The sequence below is a fragment of the Dromaius novaehollandiae genome, chromosome 3, assembly GCF_036370855.1.
Source record: "Dromaius novaehollandiae isolate bDroNov1 chromosome 3, bDroNov1.hap1, whole genome shotgun sequence".
Lineage (NCBI taxonomy): Eukaryota > Metazoa > Chordata > Aves > Casuariiformes > Dromaiidae > Dromaius > Dromaius novaehollandiae.
Genome location: NC_088100.1, coordinates 91624004 through 91651513, shown reverse-complemented (window position 1 = coordinate 91651513; position 27510 = coordinate 91624004). Strand labels below are relative to the sequence as shown.

Sequence of the window (27510 nt, the reverse complement as noted above, 5' to 3'; positions counted from 1 at the left end):
AGCATGGTTGCACTTGAATGCTACTGGCTCTGTATGGTGTGTGTGAACTCAGACAGTGGTTTTATGACAGCCAGGGAATGACAGAGGTTCACAATAGGCACTGCCATGCAATTTCAGCAGAGATCAGCTTCTGCAATGTTCAAAGTTCTCCAAGACTGACATGACTTGCTCCAGTTCTGGCACAGGGCAAGGCCTCCCAGGCAGCACGGAAATGCAGATAAAGTGTGCAGATAAGTGTGTGAAGAGTTTCTGAGTGATCAGTGGGAGAGAAGAGGACTGGAATACCCTGCACTTTAAACCCATGCGATCAATATTGCTAACGCTCAGAGAAGTAAGTGCAGGCAGAAGCTGTTGTATCTGGGGAGGGGGCAGACCAGCATTAGCAGCCTCTCACATTTTTTTTTCCATTTTGTTCATTTTCTTCCTCATGAGGAAACATTTCTTTCTCGATTTTCTTTGATGCATTGTTTTAATATATTTCTCCTTCTCTGTGTTCCTCCCTCTCACTTCTGAACTGCCTCTATTTTCCCTATGTTTACTACTCCACACATACAGTCATCTTTGCTCTCCAGCCTAAAGAACTTCTGCTTGTATCAGTGTATGATCAAACCTTGAAGGATTTCCCCAAAAGACAGGTATGTTCCTGCTGTAAAAAGAGGGGTATGATGTGAGTTCAGAGAAATAACTGACTAGAATTCCATTGCCAGCTAGATTTGCACGTATTTTGGGGAAATATTTGAAGAAAAGAGAGGGTTGACACATTCTCAAGGAGAAACTTGTTCATAATTACATGAAGACCTTGACTGTATGTGGAAGTAAGGATGCAGGAAGTTCTGCTAGCTGGATCTTAATTAGGGAAAACAATGTCATCTAACCAGGATACAAATTTGAGGGTTATAAAGAGCTCAAACAACTGACAAAGCATCAAAACAACTGTTATTTCTTTAACTGACTTTTCATAAACCGCTAGAAGAAAGCACCTGTTTTGTTAAGAGCAAAAGTTTATCTTTACTATCCAATCTTTATGCAAATATCTACTCTGCTTTCACAGTTTCTGTCATTCAGACAATTGATGGAACATCTATTTTTTCCAAGAACTTCTGTAAGAGGTTTTGCTATACACAGTTTTATGGTTGTATACCCAGTGTAAACTGTTGTAAGCACCTACCGTGGGAACAGACTATGGCTATCTACTCAAGCAGAAAAATATTGTATTAGTGTAACAAGTAACTTGTACTTGAAATATTGTGAAGATATGAAATCTTTCTGGCTCTGAGAAGATATGAAGATATTTGAAACAGTGTTGTATAGTGAATGCACTGTAAGCCAAATGCTCTGGATTCTAGCTCTGCTGATGACTTCAGGGAAGTTAGACTGTGCCTTACCTTTAAAATGAAGAGGATGACATTGTCAGTGTGCTGTAGATCTGTATGCATAGATGCTAAGTTTCTTAGTCTCAATACCAACAAGAGTAGGATTTTTTTTTTTTTTTGTACGAGGTTTCAGTCTAAGTGTAACTTCACTGGAGGATCTGCTTTGTAATTCTCTGGGGATCCTTCTTAATTTAAATATTTACATAAAACTGATTTTTTTTTCTTTTCCTCCTTTCTGGCAATTCATCCTTGTTTAACTCTAATAAATATTTTCTGCAGTGTTTTTGTCCAAAATTCATTGGCTGATTTGCACTTGGCTCTTTATGGCAGAAGTGCTTGTCACACACTTGGAAGATGGTAGCTTGGCAGGATGTTTGGCACCTGAGAGAAAGAATGCATTTGCAGAGAAAGCTGATGGAAAACACTTCCCATTTGTTCTTGTGCCACTTGGAAAGGTTATCCAGAAAGCTTCCCTGAAGGGCACGTTTTTCTGGAGTGTAGGTACAGCTCTTCCTTGCTTCTGCCAGAAACAGAAAGATGAACACAGTTATGGCTTTGGAGCAAGTTGCGGCATGACACTGTCCCAGCAGTTATATACTTGAATGAAGGGAAGGAAAAGGAGTTTTGTTACAATGAGACAAAGATTCATTTAGAAATCTCATTTTTCATTAGAAAGAATAATTATTATAAAACCTGAGTTTAATTTCTAGTGATACTTTTTTCCTTGAACTGGGCTATTCAAATTTCCCAAATTACAAAGGATTAGTAGTGTCACGATTTGGTTTTTCTCTGTAGAGTGAAAAAAAGTATAATTAAAAATGAATTATACAGTAGGATAACACTTTTGGAACTGCAGCCTGGAAGTCTTGCACACAATATAAAGCATGCAAGCATGGAGTATTGTTTCATGCTGCTCTGCAGATGATTGCAAATCATACTTGCTTTATGAAGTCAGAATTTGTCCTAAATCTTGCTTTCTTACTGGGCAACAAAGGCATCTTACATCTTCTCCACTTGAATTAAATTATCATGATTCAGAGCAGTCTAAATAAGGGGAAGATCTTCTGTTATTCTTACCACAGAAGATGGAGTTGCTTCAAATCTCATTGTTACGAAGAGAGGATTAGAAGTCTGTTTCTATATGATGACTGCTATGATCTTATCATGAGGGCTTAGGTTGGGAGATGGGAGGATGCAGAAGTAAGTTTTTATTCTTGTAGAACTATCCTTGCCAACAGAATGTCATTCATCACTGGAAATATACTGATATATATCAGTTAAAATTACTTCTGGTACATCCTGCAACATATGCACCATTCTCTGGGTGAGATTGAGCAACCCCAGAAACAACTGAAGACATGACTATATGGTGTGAGAATATCCAACTCTGATGCAAACCTCTCCCTGTTCAGCTTGCCCAAATAAATGGCACTGACCTGCTCTGCGTGGGTCTTCTAGACCAGAAGTGCTTCTGTCTGGTGTAGTGCTCACTCCTTATACTGCTCTGTCTGAATGCAGAGAGGGAAAATTGCCCCACCTGCTGTTGCTGCTGGGGTGTCTTTCTGTCCCTGGTGCCCTCAGGTGCAGGAGGAACTGGAGTGAGGGGGAGAATGACAGACTCTCCATCGGTCCCGCTTGTGGACCCGTTCTCTTTGCAAACCCTGCAGCCTGCATGGCACATCATCCTTCCCGGTCAGTTCCACAGCTCTTGTTTCCATGTTTGCTACCTCCCAAACCTATTGCTCGAGTTAATGAGCAGTGAGGAGTTGGTATTTGGACTTCTCTAGTTTGTCCAAAGTTTTCAGGAAAGTAATCACTCATTCTGTCTTCAGCCTGGTGTGATGGTAGGATTTGGTCCACTTGCTTCCTGCAGCTGATGTGAGTGAACCTCGCTAGTATCATGTGGGATGCTTTTAATCCTAATACTGACATACTGTGTATCCAGCCCATGTGAAGCCACCACCTCTGTCTCTGTGGAACTCCAAGATCCCGTGTATGGTTCCTCCCTAGCTGGAGGGTCTTCGCATGCTTTAAACATATATTTTCCTCTGCTAGCTCTCAGCCACTCCAGCAAATGACTCTATAGAGCTCTGCAGTTGATTTATGTACCTTTCATAAGTCCCTACGCATTCCTTCACCCTCTCCACACACATTCACAGTTGAAATTGGCTCAGCATCCTATGTCTTTTAATTTAAGTGTATTAATGGATCAGTATTCCCAGACACCCAACATGGATAAGGAATGGGGGGAACTGGGAGACTCTTGTTTGATTTGGATAGCTTTAGCTTTTTCCTATCAGGCTGGAGCAAGATCCGCTCTAAGTGTTGAAGGACAGGGCAACACTAACAAATCAAGAAATAGTTTTGGATAGCGGAGCTGACTGAAAAGTTCACAAAAATCCCCAAAGAAGGGCTATCAAAGCATAAACTAGAGCCATCTTAAAAGCTCTGTGGCTGTTTATGCTTTATGCTAAGCTTGTTTTCACCCTGATAATTAATGAGTTGGCCTGGTCTGAGTACAAGTCACTGCAGCATGAAAAAACAGCTGAAAAAATAGAGCAGTAAACAGCAGAGTAGTTGTTGAAGCTTGAATCATTGCATCTGTATTGTGCTACATTCAAAATCCAACCCCTTCTTCCTCCACCAAACAGTCAGGTCCAGGTGTTGAGCTAACTTGAATTCTTTGTGCGGGTGAATGAGAGGTCTGAATAAAACTTGACCAAGCTAAAGACGCAGCAAAGACAAATCTTAACTGTTTAATTTCAATGGCTAACTCCTCGACTTCTCTCTGGTAAAATGTAAGCTCCTGATTGCCTAGTCTCTATAGTTATACATTGAGTGCTCTGCCTGAATAATGTGAACCAATTTCCTAAAGACAGACCTACTCTACACATCAGTCCCTGCCACTCACAAACAGATAATGGATCTGATGCAAAGCTGGTTGCAATTTGTCGTGAACTTCCATTTGGTACTATGCCATGCTGGTACTGAAATCTGACCCACAGATCCTGGCCTGACCCTCCTCTCCTCTTTCTAGCAGTGATTGTTTCTCAAGCTCTGATGACTCTTGTTCCTAGCAATAGCTACTGGGAACACATTTACCTATGAGAGGAGTATTGTCATTTATTCCAGCCACCCTGAACTGTCTTCTGCTAAAGCCAGTAAGCTTAACTATTGGCTTCACTAGGAATATAATAGTACACTTGAATAGTATAAGTGCCTTCCTTATCAGCTCTGCTAGGTCATCTTACTTGTTTCCCCTTTGTGTTACGTAGTGGGTGGTCTGACAGCCCAGTCTTTTTTTAAACACTCATCTTAGCCTGAATGAAAGATGTTGCTAGAGTTCTGGGGGATGGGCTACACACACAAAAAAAGCAAACATGAGAATGGCATTTGGCTTTCCTGGCTCACTGAAGTCACTACAACCCCAACATCAAGATTTTAAAGGATAAACACTTGACTCAAATAAAATGTTTTCTATAACTGTTCAACTTTGATTCATCTTGTGCTTGTATTTCATGACATAGTTCCCTAAGAGCGGCATGTATTTGTCAAGTATTGCTATGATGACATCCAGTCACAGGTTGGTGAGGTAGTGATGGTGCAAACTTGAAATCTCATGAATGTGCATGACTTGTTGTTAAACACAACCTTGCCCAATTTGAAAATGGTGTTTTTTTTCTACCAATGCCATGTTAGCCTTTATTCTATTTCCTTTACAGTTAATACTGGCTTACAACGAGCGAATCAGAAACTTTCAGTTGCCTACTGGGTTGCTATAAACACTATAGTATTTATAGTGATCTTCATGGATCTCTCCAAGAAGTCCTTCAGGCCAGCTTCTCCTAACTGCATCAGCACAAAAATCTTTTTGCACTAAAGCAGCAATTTTTGCTATAAAAATATGCTTGTCAATACTGACGAGGGAGTCTAGACTTCAGCTGTAGACAGCTGGTAAAGCAGAAAAATACCTACAAAATTACCAGAAGCAGGGACAGTGTGGCTGGCAGGTCACTGCAGTAGCACTTGACCATGTTAAGTTGGGTTTTGCTCTAGGAAGGACACACACTCTCTATTCACACTGTGTGTCTCACTAGTCAGCGCCAGCCATACATATACTACACTACATGGAGTGTCTTCGGAGGCTAAACATACTCCACAGATCTTTTGCTGCTTTGGCCAACACTTAAAGTCCTGCTTCATTGAGGAGAAACTCTTAGAAAGAAAGTGTCCTAAATCAGTAGGGAACTACCATTAGTCAGTAGTTTTTTACCACTTCCTCAGGGCTAGGTTTATGGGGAAACTGTGAAGGTCTTTTCTCAGATGTGTCTGAAGTAAGCAGGCTTGTGGAGTAAGAGACTGGGGTGAGAGAATGCAGATAGAGGGTCACTGCATCATAAGGAAATGTTTTATATGTGAATAAGGCCACCCTTCACCACAGGATTGCCTTGACTTTGTAAGAGGTTGCACTAGAGGACGTGTTAAGGCCCTGGGACTTCCTTCCTGGCACTCCACCCCACTCTGCCCATACACCAAGGCCAAAATGGCATGAACAGCGATGGAATTTGGTCTCAAGGGCAGCGGTGGGGATCCAGTAGCAGGAATGTATAGCTGCCAAAATGTATATAAGGCAAAAAAAAAGGGGGGGGGGGGAAAGCAGCTTGTGGGCATGAAATGAGGGGAGATGGAAGTAAACTGAAATGCTAGAGGGAAGAACCTAACATAGGAGACTGTGCGGGCTGAGGAGAGATTAACAGATGTTAGAAGAAAGCAAAAGAGAATCCAGGCAGATGCTGAGAGCAGAAGCAGGGAGTGCTCTTAGCCAAAAGAGAATGAAAACATGAATACAGATGGCAAGGTGTGAACAAGCAGGGAGACCTGAGAAGCCTGAAGGAAGAGATGGAGAAAAAACTCAAAATCCAGAAATGGAGAGAGGAAGAAAAGGTATATGAACAAAGAATATTTAGAATAATACTTTCCAAATCAAAAATAAAAATTGTGTTTATCTGGATGTTAAAAAGTTACACATGTGAACTAAGCAAAGGCAGTACAAGAATAATTTTATTTAGTATTTTGGTAACAATGATCTGTCTCAAAATAATCACAAAAGTTATCTCATTGAACAACTGCATACATTCTAAATGGATGTTACTAAATTTGAATAACTTTACAGATTACATGAGGCATTATTTCACCAGCAGCTATGTAGTGTGTGAGACCCACTGACAGACATCACACATCAACAAAACCACATCAGCAGTGTGAATGAAAATTGCATTAGTAACCAATGCATACTTAAAGCTTTAAGGAGAGTACAAAATTGCAAAAGCCTTTTTTGTTGAAATATAAAACTGATCCTTGAGTTAGAATAACTATTCAGTTGTAGGTTATATTCTTTATATTTTTTCAATGATACTTACAAAGGTACAAGGAAAAATGTCTTGCTAGCGTTTGATCTAATGTAGATCTCCATATGAAAATGCTGGATATCTTATAAAGCTTTTCACAGGTATAGGGCTAAGTTCTGGGATATCACAGATTTATACGTAATTCAGAAGAACACCTGAGGTTACTCCTTGTGTAGGCAACAAAGCTTTTTTAGCTTTGAAAAAGAGAATAGATGCTATATGAAGTTGGAGACATTAAACAAGTACATTAACACTACGCGTGGTTAGGGAGGGGTACTTTTAGACTTGATTCAGGTTCTTATGGAAATCAGTAGCAAAGTTTCTACTTATTTCAAGAAGATGAGGATTGTGCCATTAATCTAGCTCCTATCAATGTCGGTATGAATTCTGTCACTGTTGTCAACATGATTATGCCTGGCCACATATCAGAAGACCCGGTTCTGCAAATCTTTACTTGCTTAGGTCTCAGCAGAGCTACTTTAGATTGTAGGATTGTGCCCTTATTTTCTAGGTCTGCTAAGGCCTTATTTTGTGCGAAGATGAGCACAGCAAGCTGCATGTGAGGTACTCTTATTTCTGACAGGTTTCATATGTAGTTGAGGGTGATCAGTAGCTCCTCAGAAATGCCCAACACTTTTCAAAATCAGATATGTACATATGAGGGTTCACATTTTAGAGAAATATATGCTGCTTTGCATGCACAAACATTAGCCAGAGATTCAAGGCCATAAGGTTTCATGTGTATATTTTACTTTAAAATAATAGTTTTATTTTTTTAACCTGATGTTCTTTACCTTATGAAAGTTTTAAAAGTACTTTTTCTTTAGTTAACCAGTACATTAATCAGGATATGTAACGTTAGTTTTTGTTCTGTGACTTTGTTCTAAACAAATCATACTAAAAGTACATAATTAATGTTCGGCTACACCATTTAACTCAATCTAACAGAATGACTAGTGAGCAGAATTGTTTTTGCTGTGTGCATTATTTGAGGCACGTGGCACAGAAGTTTCAATATACCCCCCCCGCCGCCAGATTCTCACTTCTGCAAATCCTGGCCCATTTGAATTTTAACTGGACTTACTATGTGCCTAGGGGTGGGGATGTATGTTTTTACTGGAGAAAACTGGTGACATACCAATTCTGATCTTTCCTTTCAAAACATATTGAAAGTGACTGGATTAGGACACACTGTTCTCACATAGAATATGAAATTTAAAAATGTTGTGCTCATAAGCAAATCTATTTTTTTTAGTCATATGTGTAAACACTCTGGCATGTTAAAGGCAAGACTTTACATTGGCATTTTATCAAAAATATTTGAAAGTTTTTTATGGAGGCATTAATGTACACTCCAGCAGTCACAACACAGGACCTGCCATATGCCTATGGCAGTTTCCAGAAGAGCGAACTCAGAGGGAGGCTACAATGTTCTGAGTGTAGGTGTGGGGTTTTGTTTTGTTTTGTTTTGTTTTTTTGGAATATGAGATTTCACTTTGGAATGTGGAATCACTGAAGACGAGCTTAGACTTAAGGCATAGAGCATGGAGACATGGAAAGGATTGTACAAACAGTTCCTGAAGATGCTCTAACTAGTCAGTAGACAAAAAGCGCTTTACAATTACAACTTCTGTGAACATGCTAGAAAAGAAAAAGCTTACTTTCAAATTGCATATTTTTGCATATGTTTTGTAATTTAATATATTAAATGGTTCTCTTGGCTCTGCCTCTAGAATTAAAAAAGAAGACTGAATTATGACTTGCGCAGTTTTCTTTGCTGCTCTTGTATCTTGTTATGTCGTCTATTTTGCAAAAAGATCACCAGAACAAACTATAAGTTATTTAAGTCTAAAAAGAGAGAGGGAATATCTTTAGATGCAAGATTCTGTGCTTAGGTATTTGCGGATGGGTGATTTTCATTGGCTGTTTTCTCCGCTTGCAGTTTTTGGACAGCCTTATCAAGCAAATCCATAGTATCTCTAAGTGTGACATTCACGGTAAATGGCTTAGGTTTAATGGTCAACCCATAAGTAAAGTCCATTTTAGGGTCCTCATTTGGATTAGCAGTAAAATTGCACTGATGCACCAGTATGGAGGTAAAGAGAAACAGCTGCATCTTTGATAACTCCTCTCCAATACACCGACGTTTTCCCAATGAGAATATCATCACGCTACTAGTAAGATCTTTGTTAATGAATCCATTCTCATCCAGGAATCTCGTTGGGTCAAAATCCTCTGGGTTGGACCATTTTGCTGGATCGTGATTCACTGACCATTGATTAATAAATATCACTGTGTCTTTGGGAATGAGGTAGCCCATTATGAAGGTGTTGGTTGTGGTGGCATGTGGGATAGTAACAGGCACAAAGCTGCTGAAACGCATGGATTCATACAAGAAAGCCATGACGTAGTGCAAATGAGGTTGATCTTCAGCACATGGCAGACGGTCTCTTCCAACAATCCTATCCACTTCTTCTTGCATTTTAGCCTGCACTTTTGGATACCTGTCATTTAAAATAAGTGCGTGCACACACTTTAAAAAATAATACATGCTATAAACATTTCTCACAGAACAATTCCTCACCCCCTACCCTATACTACACAGTTTGAGCAAACGTAAATGTATTGCAGGAAGATGTAGATCTTAACGAAAACTTGATGAGAGAAAAATCCAAACCTTCCTTGCAACGGTGTCATTTTTAATTTGCTCCGTTTTCATTTTTATATTTAATATCACATCTAATCAAATCTCAATACAAAAACTGAAATTAATTTAATGTTCTGAAAAAAATTCTAAAATTATATATCCAATATATATGTAAAATTCATACTAAAATTAAAATGACTTTCTTTCTATTGGGCTTTCTGGGGGGGTGAAAACTCTGTTTTCCAGCTCTGTATGTGACTTCTAAATGTTGGCACTGCAGTTCAAGTTATCATTAGACATATTACATCCATATTAAAGTCTACATATTTTTAAACTGAAAAAGATCCCTGCTAAAAATTGTCAGAATAGTTTTATGAACATGCTCATAGTTTGTGTATACTTACTCAAATTATTATCAAAATATGTTTTCTTTACAATGTATTTTAAGTCCACTGTCATGAAGTGCGGGCAGTAACAAAGTAACAAAACAAGATCAAAATATCAATAAATTATTCTTATTTTCCTTGCTTGCCTAAAAGCATGCCTTCCTACAGGTAGCCTTTATTTGCTTTTTTAAATATCCACGTTTGGGTGTTGTGTCTTTGCCTTCTCCTCCTGCAGTGGGTCTGTGTGTCAAACGCAAGGCAAATGTAAGAAACGAGGAGAAATCAAACAGGTTATGTAAACGCTGGAAATCATACCCTTCGCTTGAAGCACTAAATATTTGTCTGTTTTTCAAGAAGCGGCTGAGTAGATAAAAGAACCTAAAGAAAATATCAGCCTGAGCCTACAAGTGATGCAAATGATCACAGAAAATGCTGGGACACGCGAGGAAATCAGTGCTGTGCCCTCTTCTGTTCGACGCCCCCCCCGCCGTGAGGTTCCCCCCGCGCAGGGCTGGCGGCAGGGCTCACGCCCGCAGGCTGCCTGCTTGCTGCGCTCGGAGGTGTTTTGCCGCCAGTCACGCAAGGCACACAGTGCAGGGGCAACAACATAATAGCGGGTCTGTAAAGCAGTGCACGAACTCTTTATCTTGCTTAAGCGGTTGTTATCCTGTTCCTATGATCTCCTTGATCTCGACCCGGTAAAGTCTGTTACTTTTGGGTTTTCACACCGCTGCCTTTTTGCCAGCCTCTCTTTATGCAACATTACCCGTCCGCCAAAGTAGGTTGTTCACACCCCCCCGCCCCTTCTTCATGTCCTCCTTTCTGGCAGCTCTCCCAGAGCTTCCGTGCCCCTTAATCGGGGACCGCCGAGGTGCCAGTGCCACCCGGGCGGGCCGCCACGGCGCCCCCTCCTCCCCTTCTCCCGCGCGCGCGCCGCGAGGCCGCCCCAACCGTCGCCCGGCGGCCGTTGGCGGCCGTTGGCGACCGCAGCCGTCGCGGCGGCGCTGCCCGCGGCCCCGCGCTGCCGAACCCGGCGCGTTTCGCCCTGCCTAGGGCCGGCCACTCCCGCGGGCGCCTCCCCCTGCGGCGGCAGGACTTTGCGGCACGCGATGCCCGTGCCCCCGAGCCCGGTGCTGGCACGGCGGCCGCCCCCGCCTCCGCCAGGGCGGGGGGCCGCGGCGGAGGGCGCCGCCGCCTCGCCGGCACCTACCTGATGAGGAAGATGACGAGCCACTGCAGGGCGGTGGAGAGGGTGTCCTGGCTGGCGCCGAAGATGTCGGTGACGGTGGCGGGCACGTGCTCGAGCTGCAGCCGCGGCTGCTCCCGCTGGAGGCGGATGAAGGCGTCCATCATGTCGCGGGGCGCGGCCCCCGGGCGCAGGCTGCGCTGGTGCTGCAGGAACTTGCCGCGCACGAAGCCGTAGAAGTCGCGGTTGAGGTCGCGGAAGGCGCGGTAGGCGGCGCGCACGGGGCTGGGGAAGCGCTGCAGCCAGGGCAGCGCGTCTACCAGGCTGCCGGCGCCCACGGCGCGTCCGAACTGCTCGTTGCGCCCCACGAGGCGCAGGAACTCGCCGTCGCCGTGGCTGTAGCGGCGGCCGAAGCACAGGGCGCTCATCACGTTGGCCACGGCCACCACCAGGACGCGCGAGGGGTCGAGGAAGGCGCCGCCGGTGCTGCCGCGCACCAGCAGCGCCACCAGCGCCCGCGCCTCGCCCACCAGGTGCCGCTCCAGCAAGCGGCGGGTGGCGGGGCTGCCCGTGGAGAAGGCGCGCACCGTGGCGTGCGCCGCCCGCCGGTGCAGCTTCCACAGCTCCGAGTAGCCGCCGAAGGCCAGGCTGCGCCCGCCCGACACCAGCTGGAAGGAGGGGAAGGGCGGGCGGCCCGCGAAGGCGGTCCCCTGGCGGACGAGCGCCTGCCGGATGGCGCGCTCCCCGTTCAGCACCACCACGGGCCAGCGCCCCAGGCGCAGCTGGAAGACGGCGCCGTAGGTGCTGGCCAGGCGGGCGAAGGAGAGGTGCGGCGCGCTGCCCAGCTGCGCCGCGTTGCCGATCAGCGGCCAGGGGAAGGGGCCCGGCGGCGCCTGGCGCTGGCCCTGCCGCCGCCACCGCTGCCGCTGCAGGAGGAGCTTGCCCAGGTGGATGGCGGCGAGCAGGGAGAGAAGGAGCAGCAGGGAGCTTTGCAAGGGGGGGATGCTGCGCAGGGCTTCCCCCAGCCTCTCGAGGGCCATGCTGCAAGGCAAAGGGAAAGGTCAGCGGGCAGCGCCTCTGCGGAGGGGCTAGGAGGCTCCCTGTCGCCCGCCGGAGGAGCAGGGCCCCGCGCCCCGAGGGCTCCGGGATGCGCTGGCGCGGCGGAGCGGAGCGCCGGCAGCGCCGCGGGCGCCAGGAGTCGGCGTGCGCTCCCGGTGCTCCTAGCACCCGCCTGGGTCCTGTGCGAGAAACAAGGCTTAGTCGGTAACCAAGTGACAAATTAAAGAACCAAAATCATCTTTAGTGCCGGGGCCGCTGCTCTCTCCCCCTGGAAGGGGGACTTTGCAGCGGGGGATCCAGAAGGTCACGGCTGAGGAAGGCAAAAGGGACGGCGGGAGGATGCTCGCTCCCGACGAGCTTCCCGCAGATGCAGGCAGCCGGTGTGCGCTGGAGACAGCTTCATCCCCGCGCTGCACATCTCTGCTCCCGGCAAAAGAGCCCCTGCAAGAAACGGGCTCCTCGCGTGGCAATCGGAGCCCTCGCCTGCTTTGGCGAGGCCACCTCCGCGCACGGCGCCGCTCTCCGCCCTGTCCCCAGCGCTTCCCTCCTCCGCGCACCTCCGCGTTCACCGCGGGCGGGCGCACGCGGCAGCAAGCGGCACGAGGAGGCGGGGTGCGCGGCGCGGCAGCTCCCGGCGCGGCAGAGCTATCTGGCCCCGCTGCCCGTCCCGGTGCCCGGCACTGTCAGCACCCGCGCCTAGCTTTTGCTCCAGCCTTTCTGAAGCAACCAGGGGAGGAGAAGGGGGTGAAATAAACGGCAGTTGCAGGCGCCTGTAGCAAAACTGACCTGTTGTACGCTGCTTCCATCAGAGACCTCGGGGAGGATGGAGGGGAGCCGAGCAGCCTGCGGCAGCGGTAACAGGCAGCCCCAGGGAGGAGAGCGCAGCAGCAGCAGCGACGTTCAGATCTCAGACTGTGGGAAACTCATTAGGAGCCCAGGTTCCTGTCACCCGGAGCTTGGCAGGTCATGTGCAGGCAAATGCCAGTTGCACCCGATCCCAGCATAGAGTTATCACCTTCCCAGCGTTTTAACCCTTCGGAGCTCGCCCCGCAGGCAGCCACCTGCCTAGCGCAGCCCCGCTGAGCGCGGGCGAGCGGGCTGCGGTGCCGCCCGGCTGCTCGGCCGACAGCGGCGAGCCGCTGCGGAGCGGGTGGGCGGCCCGGGGCGACCTGCTGCCGAGAGCGGATGCGAGCGGCTCGGAGAGCGCAGGGAGGACGGCCCGGTCCCCCGAGGCTTAGCGGGAGCCGGAGCAGCCGCGCCTGGCTTTGGTACTCGCGCCTTTAAATCCACCAGCATCCGCGGCGCGCAGCGCGGTGCGGTGCGGGCGTGCCGCAGTTAGCCCCACTGACAAATCGCCGCTGCCTGGCCCTTCCCTTGGCTTGAGGGGTCCCAGCTATTTGCCAGCTGCCCTTGGTCCCAAGCCAAGTGGAGCGGCTCAGCCGCGGATGCTTTTATGGCTCGGGCCAAAAGTTTTAGCAGAGGAGCTGCTGGGAGGGAAGCGGGGTGGCGGGCGGGCTCGCAGCCCTCTGTGTCAGGAGGCAAAGTCTCGCCTTCATCTTCGCGGCTGAGGAAGCCGGAGAGCTTCCCTTCCTCCGCCTGTCGCCTCCCCGTTGCGTGCGGAGGTTGCATTGCGTGAGCCGAGGCTGGAAAGCCTCCAGCCATCTCCTCCCCGGGCCCCTACCCCTCCTCGCAGTACCTGACAGCGGCGTGGGGGAAGGAGGCAGGGGGAGCGCGGGCGGCTCGCCCCGCCGGCGGCCCGGCCGGCCCCGCTACCCCCCCGCCGGCCCCGCTGCCCCCCGCCGCGACCCCGCGCTCACCCCTCTCCCGGCCGCGGGGCCTTTTGCTCCCGGCTCCGGCGCCTCGGCCCGCCGGGAGGGCTGCGAGGGCCGTGTGGGTGCGGCGCTGCAGCACCCCCGCCCCCATCCCCCGGGCGCTCCGGTGCCCCGGGAGGAAAATGGGGGCTGCAAAACCACCAGGCTAAAGGAAACCGTTCGCCAGGTGTTCAGAAACGTCTTGGTTTTGTTGTTGTTGTACCAGGCAGGGAAAAAAAAAAAAAAAAGAACAGGCCCTAGTTATGGTGGCGCCATGAGATAAAAAGGTATTTTGGTAGCATTTAGGAATTAGATAAAATTGGATGCTGGGATTCAGCCCAGCTCAGAGGGTGATCGCAGGCCTGGCCTGGCTGCTGCTTGTGACTTAGCTAGGAAGTGCAATCCCATCTGTTGTCACTGTCCCAGGCTCTTCCAGACAGCAGTACTATCTTTTGCTTAAACTAGCATCACACAGATTTTCCATGTCTCTCTAAAACCCCATCTGCGTGCCCTGGAGCACGCTGTGCTTCTTCCAGACGTGGCCAAGTGACAGACGCATCGCAAACACTTTTTCCCAGTAGAGCAGAAGAAGTGAGCTTCCCTCCTCCCAACTGTGTCTCTGAAGTGAACTGGAGGGATCCTGCAGCCCGGCCCTGCACTGTGGCCCATCTTCGTCCAAGAGGAGAAGGGAATGGCCCCATCCTCATGGCATGAAGATTAGGGCAAGCTTGGAAGGGGTCCTGGTAGGTTGATCTCACCACCACCATCCTAAAGTAGAAACCAAATTTCACACTCTGTAACCACTAGGCTGTTATATGATGCGGGCTGTCCCACCCTGGCGGCCCCCCTTCCTTCCTTCATCTGTCACAGGTCAAAGAAGAGACACAGGCCTCTCCCTGCAAGGACAGTTCAGGGCTCTGGGTCCAGGCAGCGAGGACTGGCTTGGATCAGTTGCCTGAGTGCTGGATTATATTGCTGAGTATTTGCCATTGCCAGAGGGCAAATTTGCCTTTTTTTCTGGTGAATCTGGGAACTGGCTGCTTAAAACCTGAGTCTTACAACACTGCTTAGTAAGTCCCTAAATCCTTTTTTGGATGCAGTGCTTAATCTGGCTTCTACTGCAGTCAGGGTGAGGATGTCATTTACTTTTGAGCAAGCATTTACTTTGCTGCAAGTGGCTCTGCACCCACCTCACTGTCTCATCTATTCAGTGAGTGAGCTGGGGTCCGGTTGAAATTACAGAGAGGTTATATCCTGCTAACAGTTTTTCTCTGTAATTTCAACATTATACCGCAAGTGCGATGGGTCCTAGGTCATTAGTGGTCAGTACAGAAGGAAGGAGCATGTTTCCACTGTTGAGCTGCACAGACACAGTTTAAGGAGGAGTTATTCACAAATCCTTGTACATTTTTTTATGCTGTAAGAAAACATTTCCTCTTTTTTCACTTCTCCTTGGTTTTTAGGAGTTCTGTCATTACTAAACATGAAAGATAGAAAAATCTCTTTTAGATGTTTTGTTCTATTGTGGTGGTACCAGCCAGTCCCACTGTAGTAGGTGCTGTACAAATAGCATACTCACAGTCTCAGCCTACTCTTACATCTATTACAGTCTGAGTATTAGCTTGATTGCATGCAATAAATGTTCACCCAGTTTTCTAGGGTCTGATACTGGGGTCTGATCCTGACTTTTTTTAGACCCATGCAATCAACTACAACTTCAGTATAACATTTACCACATGGATGAGTTAGTGTGTTAGCAGGTGCAGGCAAGGGGTGATCAAGCCCTTGGTCTCTGTTACATTTGACAAATTGCACTTCTGCCTACCTCTTTTTTCACTCTTCTTGCTTCCTTTCTTTTGTTTCTAGAGACACAGAAGTTCAGAATTGCTCTTAGATATTTCATAGTTTGTTTTTTCAGTTCAGACTTAATCCAGACACAGGTGCTATGGAAGTCAGTCCCAGATTTCTGTCCTTCAAAGCTGGTTTTGTTAAGAATTGAAGACTGGGATCAATGAAAATGTATGCTGCCTAAAATGAATTATTTCTGAGACCTAGAAAAATGTACTTGATGTGCGATATGGGAAAGAAGTTGAAAGGGGATAAGTGGGTGGGTTTGGGATTAAAGGAAAGGAATTTGTGCCTAATCTGGTAAAAATCCTAATTGATTTGACAGGAATGCCAGACGCAGGGGGCAGACAGAGTCGGTGGGGACACCAGTGCCTCTGCAACTCCGAATGGAAGTGCTTTGTGTGCATGGATGAGAAACCTTGTTGTGAAGGTGAAAGTTTGATGGGGGAGGAGGGAATTACAGAACCTGGAGAGACTTCATTTACCTTTTAAGAAGAAATTTTGAGCTCTTGACCACAGTCTTCCCTTTTTGAAGGAAACCCCTCATCCCCAAAGTGATTTTTTACCTGTTTTAAGAACTACTTATCTAAACAATGGTTTGCAGACTCAGCTCCCAGCTTTTCTTCCAACTCTGGCAGCAGTTGGCTTCTCTTTGGGGACACAGGCAAGGCTAGGTTATCAGTTAGGATCTGCTGCACGTAAATCCTCCTTAGTAGCAACTGGAATTTCTCAAGGACATGACCTTGTCCCATTTTCTTTCCTTACCTCTTCCTTTTGAAGCTTGTTGCAGAGAACACTGACATTGAGCTCCTTTGTCTCTTTTCCATACCTGGGACTATGGACCCCCCCCCCCCCCCGCCCTTCATTTTCCAAGTTCTCAGGGTAGATTATATGACAGTTGAGCAATGTTTCATCCTAGGATTGCTTCAGTACAGAGCTTGTACAAATTGTTTACAGTTTATACAAGGATTCAACCCATGCTTCATTAAATAATCCCTTGGAAATATTTTTCCGATTGTCTGTTTCTGAATGTTGCACAATACTTTATAAGATGAACAAACAAGTAGCATAATGATAAAACCCAGAAAACACTGGGAAACTTAAACAAATGGAACATCCTATTGTTTAAGACTGCTTAAAATTTTACAGTCATTTTTATCTTTGCAGTTTGATTTTTCATATCAACAATGCTATTGTAAATCAGGCAAATCACCATTAAAATAAGCAGAGTTGTGCTAGTTCACAATCAGAACTAGAACCTGGTAAACCTCCAGGTTTACAAGAATTCCCTCAGATTGCCTGCACCGCATGATCCAGCACCACGTGGGCTTACCTGAGCCAACTTTGCCTGCAGTAGGTTCAGATCCAGAGGCAGAAGGTCTGCACCAGCTGCTCAGCCCAGGCAGGCACAGGGCCACCCTGGGGCAGCTGGGTCCAGAGCCAGCGTCTGTGCTTGCTGCACGGCACCATATAGATAAAACCTACTTGCTCAGGGTTATGTACACAATACTGAACTGCTCAGTGTTAAAACTCCCCTCTGAGATTGCTTACTTTAGGACTGTTCCAGGAAACTTGGGGGGTTCAGAATTAGACATTTCTGTTCGGCTGGTGGATTTTGTCTCCACTTTTTGGACTTAAAATTTCCTGCTTTTGCAAATTTTTGGAAAACAAATCCTAGGCCAAAAGAGTTTACCACAAGAGTGTGGATGATGACATGATATTTTCTGATCCAGCTCCTGGTTTTGCTCAGTTTGGCAACTTCCCCCTGACACCAAGCATGAGATGTCAGCAAATACAAGGAGCCACATCCTCAGTATTACTCGGTGTGCCAGGCATATGTAGGAGCCAGTGGCTACATGATTCAGAGCTAGCTCTGTGTTCACTCTGGCCTAAATTAAAGCATTTGTGGCATGCTTTTTAAAATATATATATTTGTGGTTGCATATCACATTCTTAACCTTCATTAATTTCAGATTTCCTTGGACTTTCACTCTTCCCTGCATTCCCACTGACTTCACAACTCATGATTTCAGTTCTCACTTGCTACTGAAAAACCTAAGTTGGGCTCTGAATTCTGAGCCAAATTCCCACAGCTGCTGAGGGATAGGAAGAAATCTCCCAGTGCTTCCTGGGGATCAGCTCAGTGCTAGTGTGAATTGTTGTCTCTGCATCCATTCACATTTTCATGTTATTTGTGAAATATAGGTATAGATTGCAGTCTCCTTCCACACAGATACCACACAGGTGTGATTATAGAAAATATGAACATAACATCATATTTAATTCAAGCATAAAACTTGATTATGTAACTGTCTTGATTTTGCTTTGTCAAATTCCTATGACATTTCTTTCCAAAGTTTGCTGTCTTTTCTTGACAGTACCAGATGAAACCACATAGCTAAGTCTTTCTTGAAAGGAAAACACAGAGCTGATTACTTCGTGGTCATGCTTTGAATAACTTTTCTAAACTGCTCTTCTAAGAGGAACAATAGCAAAATGTGATTTGCACACTATTGGACACTCATCAGTGGTATTTTGTGTGTGTCCTTTTATTTATACCATACAAATGCCCTCAGTGAGTGACAGTTAAACTACTGTGAAGGACCTTGAAAGAAAGATAGACCAAACAGCAACATTTAGAAAAGTTTAGATCCTGCTCAAGATTTACATTACAGTGTCTGTCCTCAAAATGTGGGCAAACTGTGGTGCCTGCTCAGTGTCCCTCTTTAGCAAAGACATTTGCCCGTGACATTTAGCAGTTTTGCATCATCACATTGTTACTGAATTTTGCAGAACTAGGAGCTGTGTTGCCAAAGTCCATCTTTACTTTGAAGTATAGGAACTTTATAGCCTGTATGAAATGCTAGGTCACTCAAAAGCTAAAAAATGGTAACATTGCTTAGAGTATTATGCAGTCATATTATATTTCTCATTTGTCTTGCAGACTTTTCTGGGTGTTGTATTAATAGCTATGATATGAAGTTTGTGGTGTAATTGCTCTATAACTCCGAGACTCAGTTTAGTATTTGCCATTTTAGCAAATGTCAGTACAGCCAGTACATTTGTATGCTCAGCACAGTGACGGATGCTACCCCAAAACAGTCCAGGGCTACAGTTGAAAGCAAGGTCCGCTTCAGTCACAGGCTGGAGCATGTATGAATGGAAGTTTTGAAAATTCATCTGTAAAGTTCAATGAAGTCTCTACTACAGATATGCAAAATGTGATTTTTCAGAGTTTTGCAATTTGTTCGAATTTGAGTGAATTATCAAGGGAAGAACAAAAGACACCAATGTGGGAGAAAAGGCATTACTTGGATGAATGTCAAGTCCTGGCTTTAAAGTTTGAGGCTACAAAGCATTTCAAAGCAAAGGCCATCACCATTTTTTGATGAATTTCAGAAGTCTCCTTCCTTCAGAGAATAAACCTGAATAAACAGTAGGGGATTGGGGTCTGATCTAGGTAAGGGAGCTGCACCCAGCTTTGGCCACTACTGTGTCCCCTGGTGTGAGGGTATGTTTTCTGTATGGGGTTGTGATTAAAAGTAGGTTCTTTGGTTTCTTCAGCTTCTCCAATGAAACAATGCTTTTTATGATGCCTCTAATCTTGCTGCTTAAGGGAGTTCTTGGACTGAGCTACAAACCACCTAAATAAACAGCACTTCAGAAAGTGATGCCAGGGTCTAGTGTGTGTGTACACACATGTATACATCTATATATGTATATACACTTTTGCCTTCTGGAGTCAGACTAGGACCATTACTGAAACATAGCGTCAAGTAAATGTAAAAGCAGATTTTGGCTACCTGTGCTCATGAGGTGTCTTGAGAGGGCTGGCAGTATGTCCCCCTTGTTTGTGCTTCAGTTCTAGCTTCTGCAATGCTTGTTCTGCTTACTGGTGTGTTCAAGTGGATATGCCAAACTTGCTTGTCCTGTCAGGCATGGACTCCATAAGGTCTTGTCCAAATGATTGAAACTTTATAATGCGAAACTTTCAGTGCTTTAAAAAATGTTTTCCTTTACTTAATTCTATTCCTCTCAGGTTCTCAGCTGCTCTGAAAGAGGAGGTTGTGCTCAGCACAGGTATTCAGCATGACAAACCAATTGTCAAGGTGGCAGCTGAGCTAGACAGGGACACACAGCATGTGCATCACAAGGGCTTTCCCTAGCCTTTAATTGTTAAGAGGAAGGTCCTTAGCTAGGATTTCACTAGGAAAATTCATGTCAATCAAGGATTTGCTCGTAAACATCATCCCTTAAATAGCCCCGCTGAAATGAGCCAGGGAACATGCTTACCCCAGTCTCTCACTCTCCTTTTCCCTTCTGTTGCTGGAGGTCAATAAAATGGTGAATAGTAAGCGTGAAGACCTGGGAGAGGAGGACAGACATGGAGCTGCAGAGTGACACATTTTCCGCCAGAAAGAGTGGGTCTGGCTAAGCAAAGCAGGTGCATATATACTGTCAGATGTAAATACATGAATCCAGAAGGGGCCTTAATGATTTGACTGCTAAAGCTTAGCTAAGGAAACATTTGCACTTGGGTATTCTTGGCTTCACTTGCTCTGTTGTGTAAGATTTTGGTGCATTTGCCTCCAGCAGTAACTACATTGCAGTGGTACGTGAAATGACTCCAATTTTAAGGACTGGGATGTGTTGGTAATACTCTAGCCTATAAAATTATTCATGTCCTTCCCTGGGGTAAGGGAAATGGGAGTTTTTTATTTGCACATTTTTTTATTTGAAGAAACATTTAGAGAAAATACAATCAAAACAAGGGAATAAGGAACACCCTTTGTGGTACCTGTGGTCAGTCATGGAAAACTGAGTTTGGGAGACTTTACAATACTCCATATAATGGTCTGTGACTTTGATCAAGACGGCTGACTCCCCCAATAAGACAAGTAGTAATAATAAAGTTTTCCTCTAACCCTCTCAGTAAATTTAGCAGGGAGGGAAAACACAGTCTTGACACATAGAGATTGCTCCCAGCATTTGGAAATGAACCCAGGGGAAGTGTCTGTTTCTGAGCCATTCAGGCCTCCTAACCTTCAGCAATGGCAGATCAAAGACCATAAGGGAAACAGACTGCAGGTGCCAGTTGGGGCAGGTTTCATCTTGTCACAGCACTCTGGGAAGAGGCATTTGCTAATGTCTGTTAATCTCATGGCACGCCAAGGGAGAAAGATAGAAAAAAACTGCAAGAAACTCTTCCCTTTCCCAAGCAGCCTGCAACCAGGCTCCCATCAGCTGCAAGGGGGCCTGCTGGCTGCCTCTGGAGGGGAGAGCGGGGCAGGAGCCCGTGCCCACCCGGAGGCAGGAGCGCGGCTGCTGGGCTGAGCATGCAGGTGCTGCCTCCGTCATGGAACAGAGGATGAAGCAGCCGCCGAAGCAGCACCCCCCTGCGAGGTGCATCCTTGTGGCAAATGCAGCAGTACCTGAGACCAGGAGAAGAGAGGTCTCCTGTGGAAGAAAACCAAAGGTCCATCTTGGCAGTTGTCCTCTCCTGTAGAAACGTTCTTGCCAGGCAGTCGAGGAGGAGGCGTGAAATGCTGTGCACTACTGTGGAGAAGAGGTAGCAGCAGCAGAGGCAACAGGGCGCTTAGGGGATGGCTTTGACTGAAAGCCAGGTTTGCCCCTCTCTTTCTTTTGAGGTGTAAATGGCATGCAAGCAGACTCTTCTCAGTGGCTTTGCTGTGAAGATAAATAACCTGAATCCCCGGTTATTATCCCCCTGCTCTCCTCCCCTTCCCCCTGACTGACTTTGATTATTGTAACTTCACATGCGCTTTTAATTTGCGTGCAGGCAAGTACAAAGGCACAACCGGATATACCTGTTATTTGCCAATGACCTGAAAGAGTATAGTTTATGTTAAGCCTTGGGTTATGGTAACGTTTGCACGCGATTCCTCAATATACATGCTGCAGGCAACTGATGGATGGAGGTGATGGAGGGTGGAGGAAAGTTTTAAAGTGACAGAACCTGATTTAGTTGCTACCTAATTTACCAGTTATGTAAAGGCCTATATTTCAGTTTTGTGTGAAGCAAAATTTTGCCCTCTCTTCAGGCAAGGAGTGTATGATTCAGATCACGTTGTCCAGGCTGTAGTTTGTTCATGGCTACTCCTGAAACTGATTTCATGAAAACTTTATGAAAGTTAGGTAAAAAAGGCAGGTGGGATATTTACACCACCCCATTTGTGCATAGACTGACATGGCAGGGAGAGGCTTGCAGCAGGAGGAGGCTATGCCTGAGACGCTTGGTGTCAGAGGAGCCTTTGTCGAGTGAGCAGGATACCGAGGCTCCGGGGCTGCAGTGAGTCCACATCAAATTAACTGGTCTTCAAGCAGGAAGAAAGTGTTTTCATCTGCCAGGCAAGTAAGCCTACCTTGAGATATGAAGCGCAAGGTGGTTTTATTTCTGGCATGTGTCTTAATGCAGTGTTAAAGCCTGCACCAAAGAAATTCATTAAGAATTTCCTTTGAAGGTTCAGGAAGGGAAAGCAGTCCCGTTCACTGTCTGCACCACCTCTCGTCTCAAGAGGAGTGAGCACGTTAGTGAAATGCTGTTTTGGCATTATCAGCTGCACTTTGCTACTTTTACTTGCACTCCTCTCAGAGGCAGTGGGACAAGGTATAGAGTCAAGTGCTACTCTTATAAATGAGGGCGTCATAAAATGGTTGTCAAAAAAACACGAGACAAGATAGGCCTGTTGTTCAGAGAGTGCTGTGTAACTTTATGTTTCTGGACATAACTGTGGACACTTTATCTTCTCTGTGCCTCAGCTTCCCTTAGAAATTTGGGGCTGATAATAGTTTATGGAGCTGCCTACTATCTGTTCTACTGTTCTCTAGCATGTTAAGCTAGACCTTGTGCAGCCAGCACCCAGGAAAATGTTTAAATCTGAGGGGTAGGGATTGAAGGACTGAGTATTAACTTCCACTTTTAAGTAAGATGAAAGATGCCTTCTTCTTCACAGTAAAGCAGGTAACTATGGTCCACTTGTGCAAGGTGTTTATCTGAAGCAGCCCTGAAAATAAATCCTTTTGCATTTCTGCCCTCCTCTCTGCTGTTTCTTGCTTTTTCTTTGCATCTCTCCAGTTTATCTGCTCTTTTAAGAACCAAGCTTTATTAACAAACTCTTCTTTATTTTTTTCCTAAGTAATTTTCTGTTTCTCATCATGTTTTTAAGTGGTAAGCATCCAAAACATAAGACACAGTTGCCCATCTCCATTGTTATCTCTTCCCTGTTTGTCTTGATACTTTGGCTGAATGTAGAAAACTTATACCTAATAGCTTCTCATAGGTTGTGAATTCTCCGCAAGAACACATGGCTGGTCTTTGTATGGTCAGAAAATTTCTCTACGCTAAGCTGTATGTACAAACTTGTCCTGATTTAAGAAAGGACAGATACCTCATGTACACCCCTTCACAGCCTGATTTTTAAACAAGTTTAGCAAAATTACCTAATGCTGCTTTAAGTACTGATGAGCAAAACAAGCCTTTAAAGCACTGTGTGCACAAAAACCTTAAAACACATAAAACTGTCTTTTGCAGTCCCCTCCTCTCTCAAACCTTCACAACAGCAAATTGTGTTGTGACAGGGTTAAACTGTCAGGAAGGGGTTACTGCTGCCTGCTTGTCACTTGATTCAGCAGGGGTTTATACAAAGATATGTGCCCTTTTTCTGGCATGGAAAGCCTGGAGCCCCTGCAGCTGGCTTTGGATGAGGGAATAGCTTTGCTTTATGTTACTTTATGAATTTGATGTTTAGATAATAAACTGTATCCTGGAGCAAAAGCTAAAGAGGACTTGGGTATTTCTGTGGCTTGACCCTTCCTTCTTCCCCTGGGCAAGAAAGCCCACCAGTGTCCAGGCTGTGAAAGAGTATTTGACAAGGATAGTAAAATATTTTCCTTTTCCTCTATTAAAGCAGTCCTGGCTTACCTTATCAAAAGAGAATTGTGAAGAGGCAGGTATAAAGAAGCTGTAAAGAAGCAGCTGGCCCAAGTTTCACTCGTTGTACATGAAAGAGAAAGTCCCACTGAAGATAATGGGGCTTATGATGAAAGTGCAATGAATGAGATGATCAATTTGTGATATCTGTCTAATACTCAGCATTTCCAAACCTCATGTCACAAAGCAGTGTCTGGTGGAGCAGTGGTACATGCCGTCTATCTATTTAAGATTTTGAAAACCCAGATAGGATATTTAACACTAGATCAGAGAGACAAACAAGCTACTGTAACCTTTAGCTGGACAAGGATTACAGAAGTGTTGGCAGATCCTGAAGCAGTGCACATTCAAAATACAGTAGTAATAGTAATCCACTTTAATGTTATTTACTGTTACCATTACTGTAGTGCACAGAGCTCTGCCTGCCCTGTGCTTAGGGCTTGTGAGATAGAAGGGAGCAGGAGGTCACCTTCCCAAAGAGTGCACAGCTCAGGTATAAGAGAGGAGATGGATACAGATAGTCTCGTTAGGTATGATTAAGCAATGGTCTCAGCAAATGAATAGCTTCAGCATTTTTAACATCTGTGGAAAAAGTGATAGTATCAATCTTACATTAGTATTTTTGCATGTGAAATTCATAAAAATGGTGAGAAAAGAAAGGTTTTGAATGATGTTGATAAACGTGACATTTGCTAAATTATCCCCTTGACTTAAGCAACACACTGTTCTCTAAATTTTTCCAGTTAGGAGACAAATGGATCACTTGGTATAAGTCAGTATTTCCATACTGAATCAAAACCGAGAGGAAAGCTCCAGCAGGCTGTGAGTGCAGGAAACAGGCTTAGTATTGCAAGTGGTTTGGGCACACTGCAGGGAGGATTTCCTACCAATGAGATGAAGTAATAAAAAAGTAGTGCAGAAGACTAAAGACAAATGCACATGGATGAGAAGGCAATCTCTGTGCAAGCAGCAGGGGGATGGTGTGACGATGGTCACAAATTAAACAGAAGACAAGGTAAGATGCTGTTGGAAAGGCCAGATGTCAGTCTGTGATGTGTAAGAAGCGGCATAATAAGTAAAACAAAGGTGGTGGCTACGTCTCTCCTTGCCCTGATGGCATCTCGGCAGGACTACTTTGTCCAGTTTTAAGCATTCTGTTCAAGAGACATGGACAGACTGGAGGGAGATCAGAGCAGAGATCAAGAAGTATAACAAAGTTTAAGAGATGGAAACTCTTTGTCTTGATTAGCCTGATAAGGACTTTAGTATTGAGAGGGCTGTCATAAAGAGTAATGAGGATGGGGATGGAGTTTTTTCCCAGCTCTAGTGGAGGTATGATCAAAGGTTACCCGATAATCACAGAAGATTTAAATGTTAGGAAAAACTTTCTACCAAGAGAACAGAGCACTGGAACAGGCTACCCATTGGAGGTTTTGGCAAAGAAAGTTAAACAAACGTTTCTCTGCTGTCATCTAAATGTATATGATTTTGCCTTGCTCTGTTTGGGGCGAATGAGCTTGAATGTGGTCCACTAGGTTTGTTCTGGCCTGGTATTTTGCTGACTCCAGCAGCCCATGGACAGCTTGAAAAAGGGTCAAGCTGGGCTTGTTCTGGGTTCAATATTACTTTTTCTAACAATGATGCTGTCTCTGAGCTGGAGGTTTTTCTTGAGGCTGGGATTTTAGTCTCTGGCGCTAACAGGATCTCAATTAAAAATGTATCTGCCAGTAATGAATACGGCCCCTTCTCTGTTAGCTGCAGTGAAGCTGCAGTGAGTTTGTGATGCATCAGAAATCAAATGTAAGCAAAATCTAACTTCACCCTCCCTGGTTATTTCCCAGCACTGTATAAACACGCCAGAAAACCAACACATCCCAGTCTATCCATCTTGTGATTTCTGTTCAGCCATGTGGTTGATTTGTGCTAGTATAACTTCTAGCTCTCTCCAAGTCCTTGTCACAATAATTCCTGGTGAACCGAGGTTGCTTTGGGACTTACCACCTGTGCAGTGTGTCTTCACTCCCCTCTAAGGTGGAGCTGAGCAGGAAAGTCCAAAGAGCAAACAGAGAGAGAGGCGACAATTAATTCAGAAAGCAGCTTGGCTCGGTTGTTTGCTAACTCTCACTGGATTGTTTCGTTCATGAGGGCAGAAATCTTGCTGTTAACAGCTGGCGTTGCCCCCTCTCAATGCAAAGCAGAAGAGCCAGGGCAGTGCTGGGCAAAGCACTGTGAGGGGAGCGGGCTGGGAAGGATACAGCTTGCAAGGCAGCAGGCTGCTCTCCTCTCCTCTGCTGGGGCAGGAAGGGAACGGTAGCATGGCTTTTGCTTCTCTAAGTGGCAGCAGTGATGATGGTGGCCTGGATGCACTTTTATGCACTTTTAGCAATGCCGTAGGTGGGGGGCAGCCAAGGAGCTGCCTGCTCTGTGCAAGCCCTGCCTTTCCCTGCTGAGTAGGGAGGTGGAGCAACGCCTGAAGGCTCAACCACATCCTCCCGTCTGAGCCTGGAGACTCTCCTCGGGGTCAGAAGTGACTTTTCAAGGTCACTGCGGGGTGCACCCACGGCCAGGCTGGGACAAGGCCCCTGCTTGGGCTGTGTGCAGAGACCAACAGTGACGCAGTGTGCTGCAGCTCGGAGAGCCTGAGCACAGGCTTGCTCTGAGCAATGAACCTAAACTCTTCTCACCACAGCAGGAGACAATGTTTTTTCCAGTGAGCAGCCCATAAACCCTCCAGGGACTGTGGCTCAGGGAAGAGAGATCCTTTTCACCATGCACCAAACCTCAGTGCTCCAAGTCCCTTCCTGGGCCTGGAAGCAGTTGGTTGTGGATGCTTGTAATAACACATTGGTAACACAATTCAGAGAGCAGGGATCTGAGCTGTCCGCCGCAGGTCAACAGCCTGTGATCTGTTCTCAGGCCAGGTAGTAGATCTCCAATTTTCCTAATGCTGAATGTAAATAGAGAGCTGTCCATACTGGCCAGGGGACAGAATCTATTTCAGTCACTGGGAGTCTTGCCCGAATACTGACTGTAGTTTGTACTCTTCACAAGGGTCGCTAAATCTTAAGAACGAGTTCTTGCAACCCTGCTTGTATGAAACATCTCCGCAGGCAAAATCCCTGTGTGCTTCAGGGGGGCTCGGATTTCCCCCCGGGAAAGCTGCCTTTGAGGTACTGTCCTTACACCCCTTCCCTCACCTGGGTCTAAACTTGGCTCTTCTTAGTCCTGGTAATGTCACTCATATCTGAGGGCTTTTTCAATCCCATCAGCTGTCAGTCTTTGTTAGATGATTTTACTCTAATTTTTAATGTTCACATTAATGAAAATGTCTCCTTTTTGGTACGATATCAACGACTACAATCTCTTCTTTTAACTCACTCCTTTAAGCACTTTTTTCTTGGAAGCCAAAGAAGTGATGCAGCATACACATCCCTCTCTTCCGATCTGTTATCTCCCAGCACAGTGAGTGATGGAAGATGTGGGTGCACGCTAATGCCCCTTCTGCACACTATCAGGTCATCTGGCAGGACAAATTTGATCTGAGCAGATAAAAGTCATTGCAGGTTTTATGCTTTATGCCTGCTGTGGAAGGATATATCATACCTGTAAGAGCAGTGTGAACAGATCCTATCTAACCTAGAGCTAGAGTCTACCTAGGTGACTGCACCTCTTTAGAGTATTCTGGACTGATCTGAATTGACAGAGCAAGCTTGCATCAGTTTTACATAGCCATGGTATTTTTGGTCTGTATTCCAAGTATACTTGCCTTGTGGAGTTGTACTGTAGAGTTGTGGTCTGACTTGTTCTGTCTGTGATACGTAAATCTTATTCATCCATCACG

At 45.8% G+C, this 27510-nt stretch overlaps 1 protein-coding gene across 3 annotated transcripts; it reads right to left on the bottom strand.

Moving 5' to 3' along the window:
- Positions 1-6416: 6416 nt before the first annotated feature.
- On the bottom strand, positions 6417-13682 carry LOC112984647 (cytochrome P450 1B1). 3 transcript variants are annotated; one of them, XM_026102663.2, is made up of 4 exons: positions 13075-13682; positions 12846-12971; positions 11025-12041; positions 6417-9285 (listed from the first exon to the last, which is right to left on the bottom strand). In XM_026102663.2, exons 2-4 carry the CDS (start codon positions 12863-12865, stop codon positions 8673-8675), a joined length of 1650 nt encoding a protein of 549 aa, XP_025958448.2. In that variant the 5' UTR covers positions 12866-12971; positions 13075-13682; the 3' UTR covers positions 6417-8672. The 3 variants fall into 3 exon arrangements, with proteins under 3 accessions (XP_025958448.2, XP_025958449.2, XP_025958447.2); XM_026102664.2 differs by having other exon boundaries at positions 11025-12238; positions 12846-13682; XM_026102662.2 differs by having other exon boundaries at positions 12846-13682.
- Positions 13683-27510: the final 13828 nt, after the last annotated feature.

Excerpts from the sequence above, each read along its gene's own strand:
- LOC112984647 (XM_026102662.2), bottom strand. The coding sequence starts at position 12,865 with ATGGAAGCAGCGTACAACAG. Across the intron at positions 12,042-12,845 it reads ATGGAAGCAGCGTACAACAG|CATGGCCCTCGAGAGGCTGG; the intron begins GTCAGTTTTGCT and ends TTTGCCTTGCAG. Across the intron at positions 9,286-11,024 it reads CTCGTCATCTTCCTCATCAG|GTATCCAAAAGTGCAGGCTA; the intron begins GTAGGTGCCGGC and ends TTTAAATGACAG.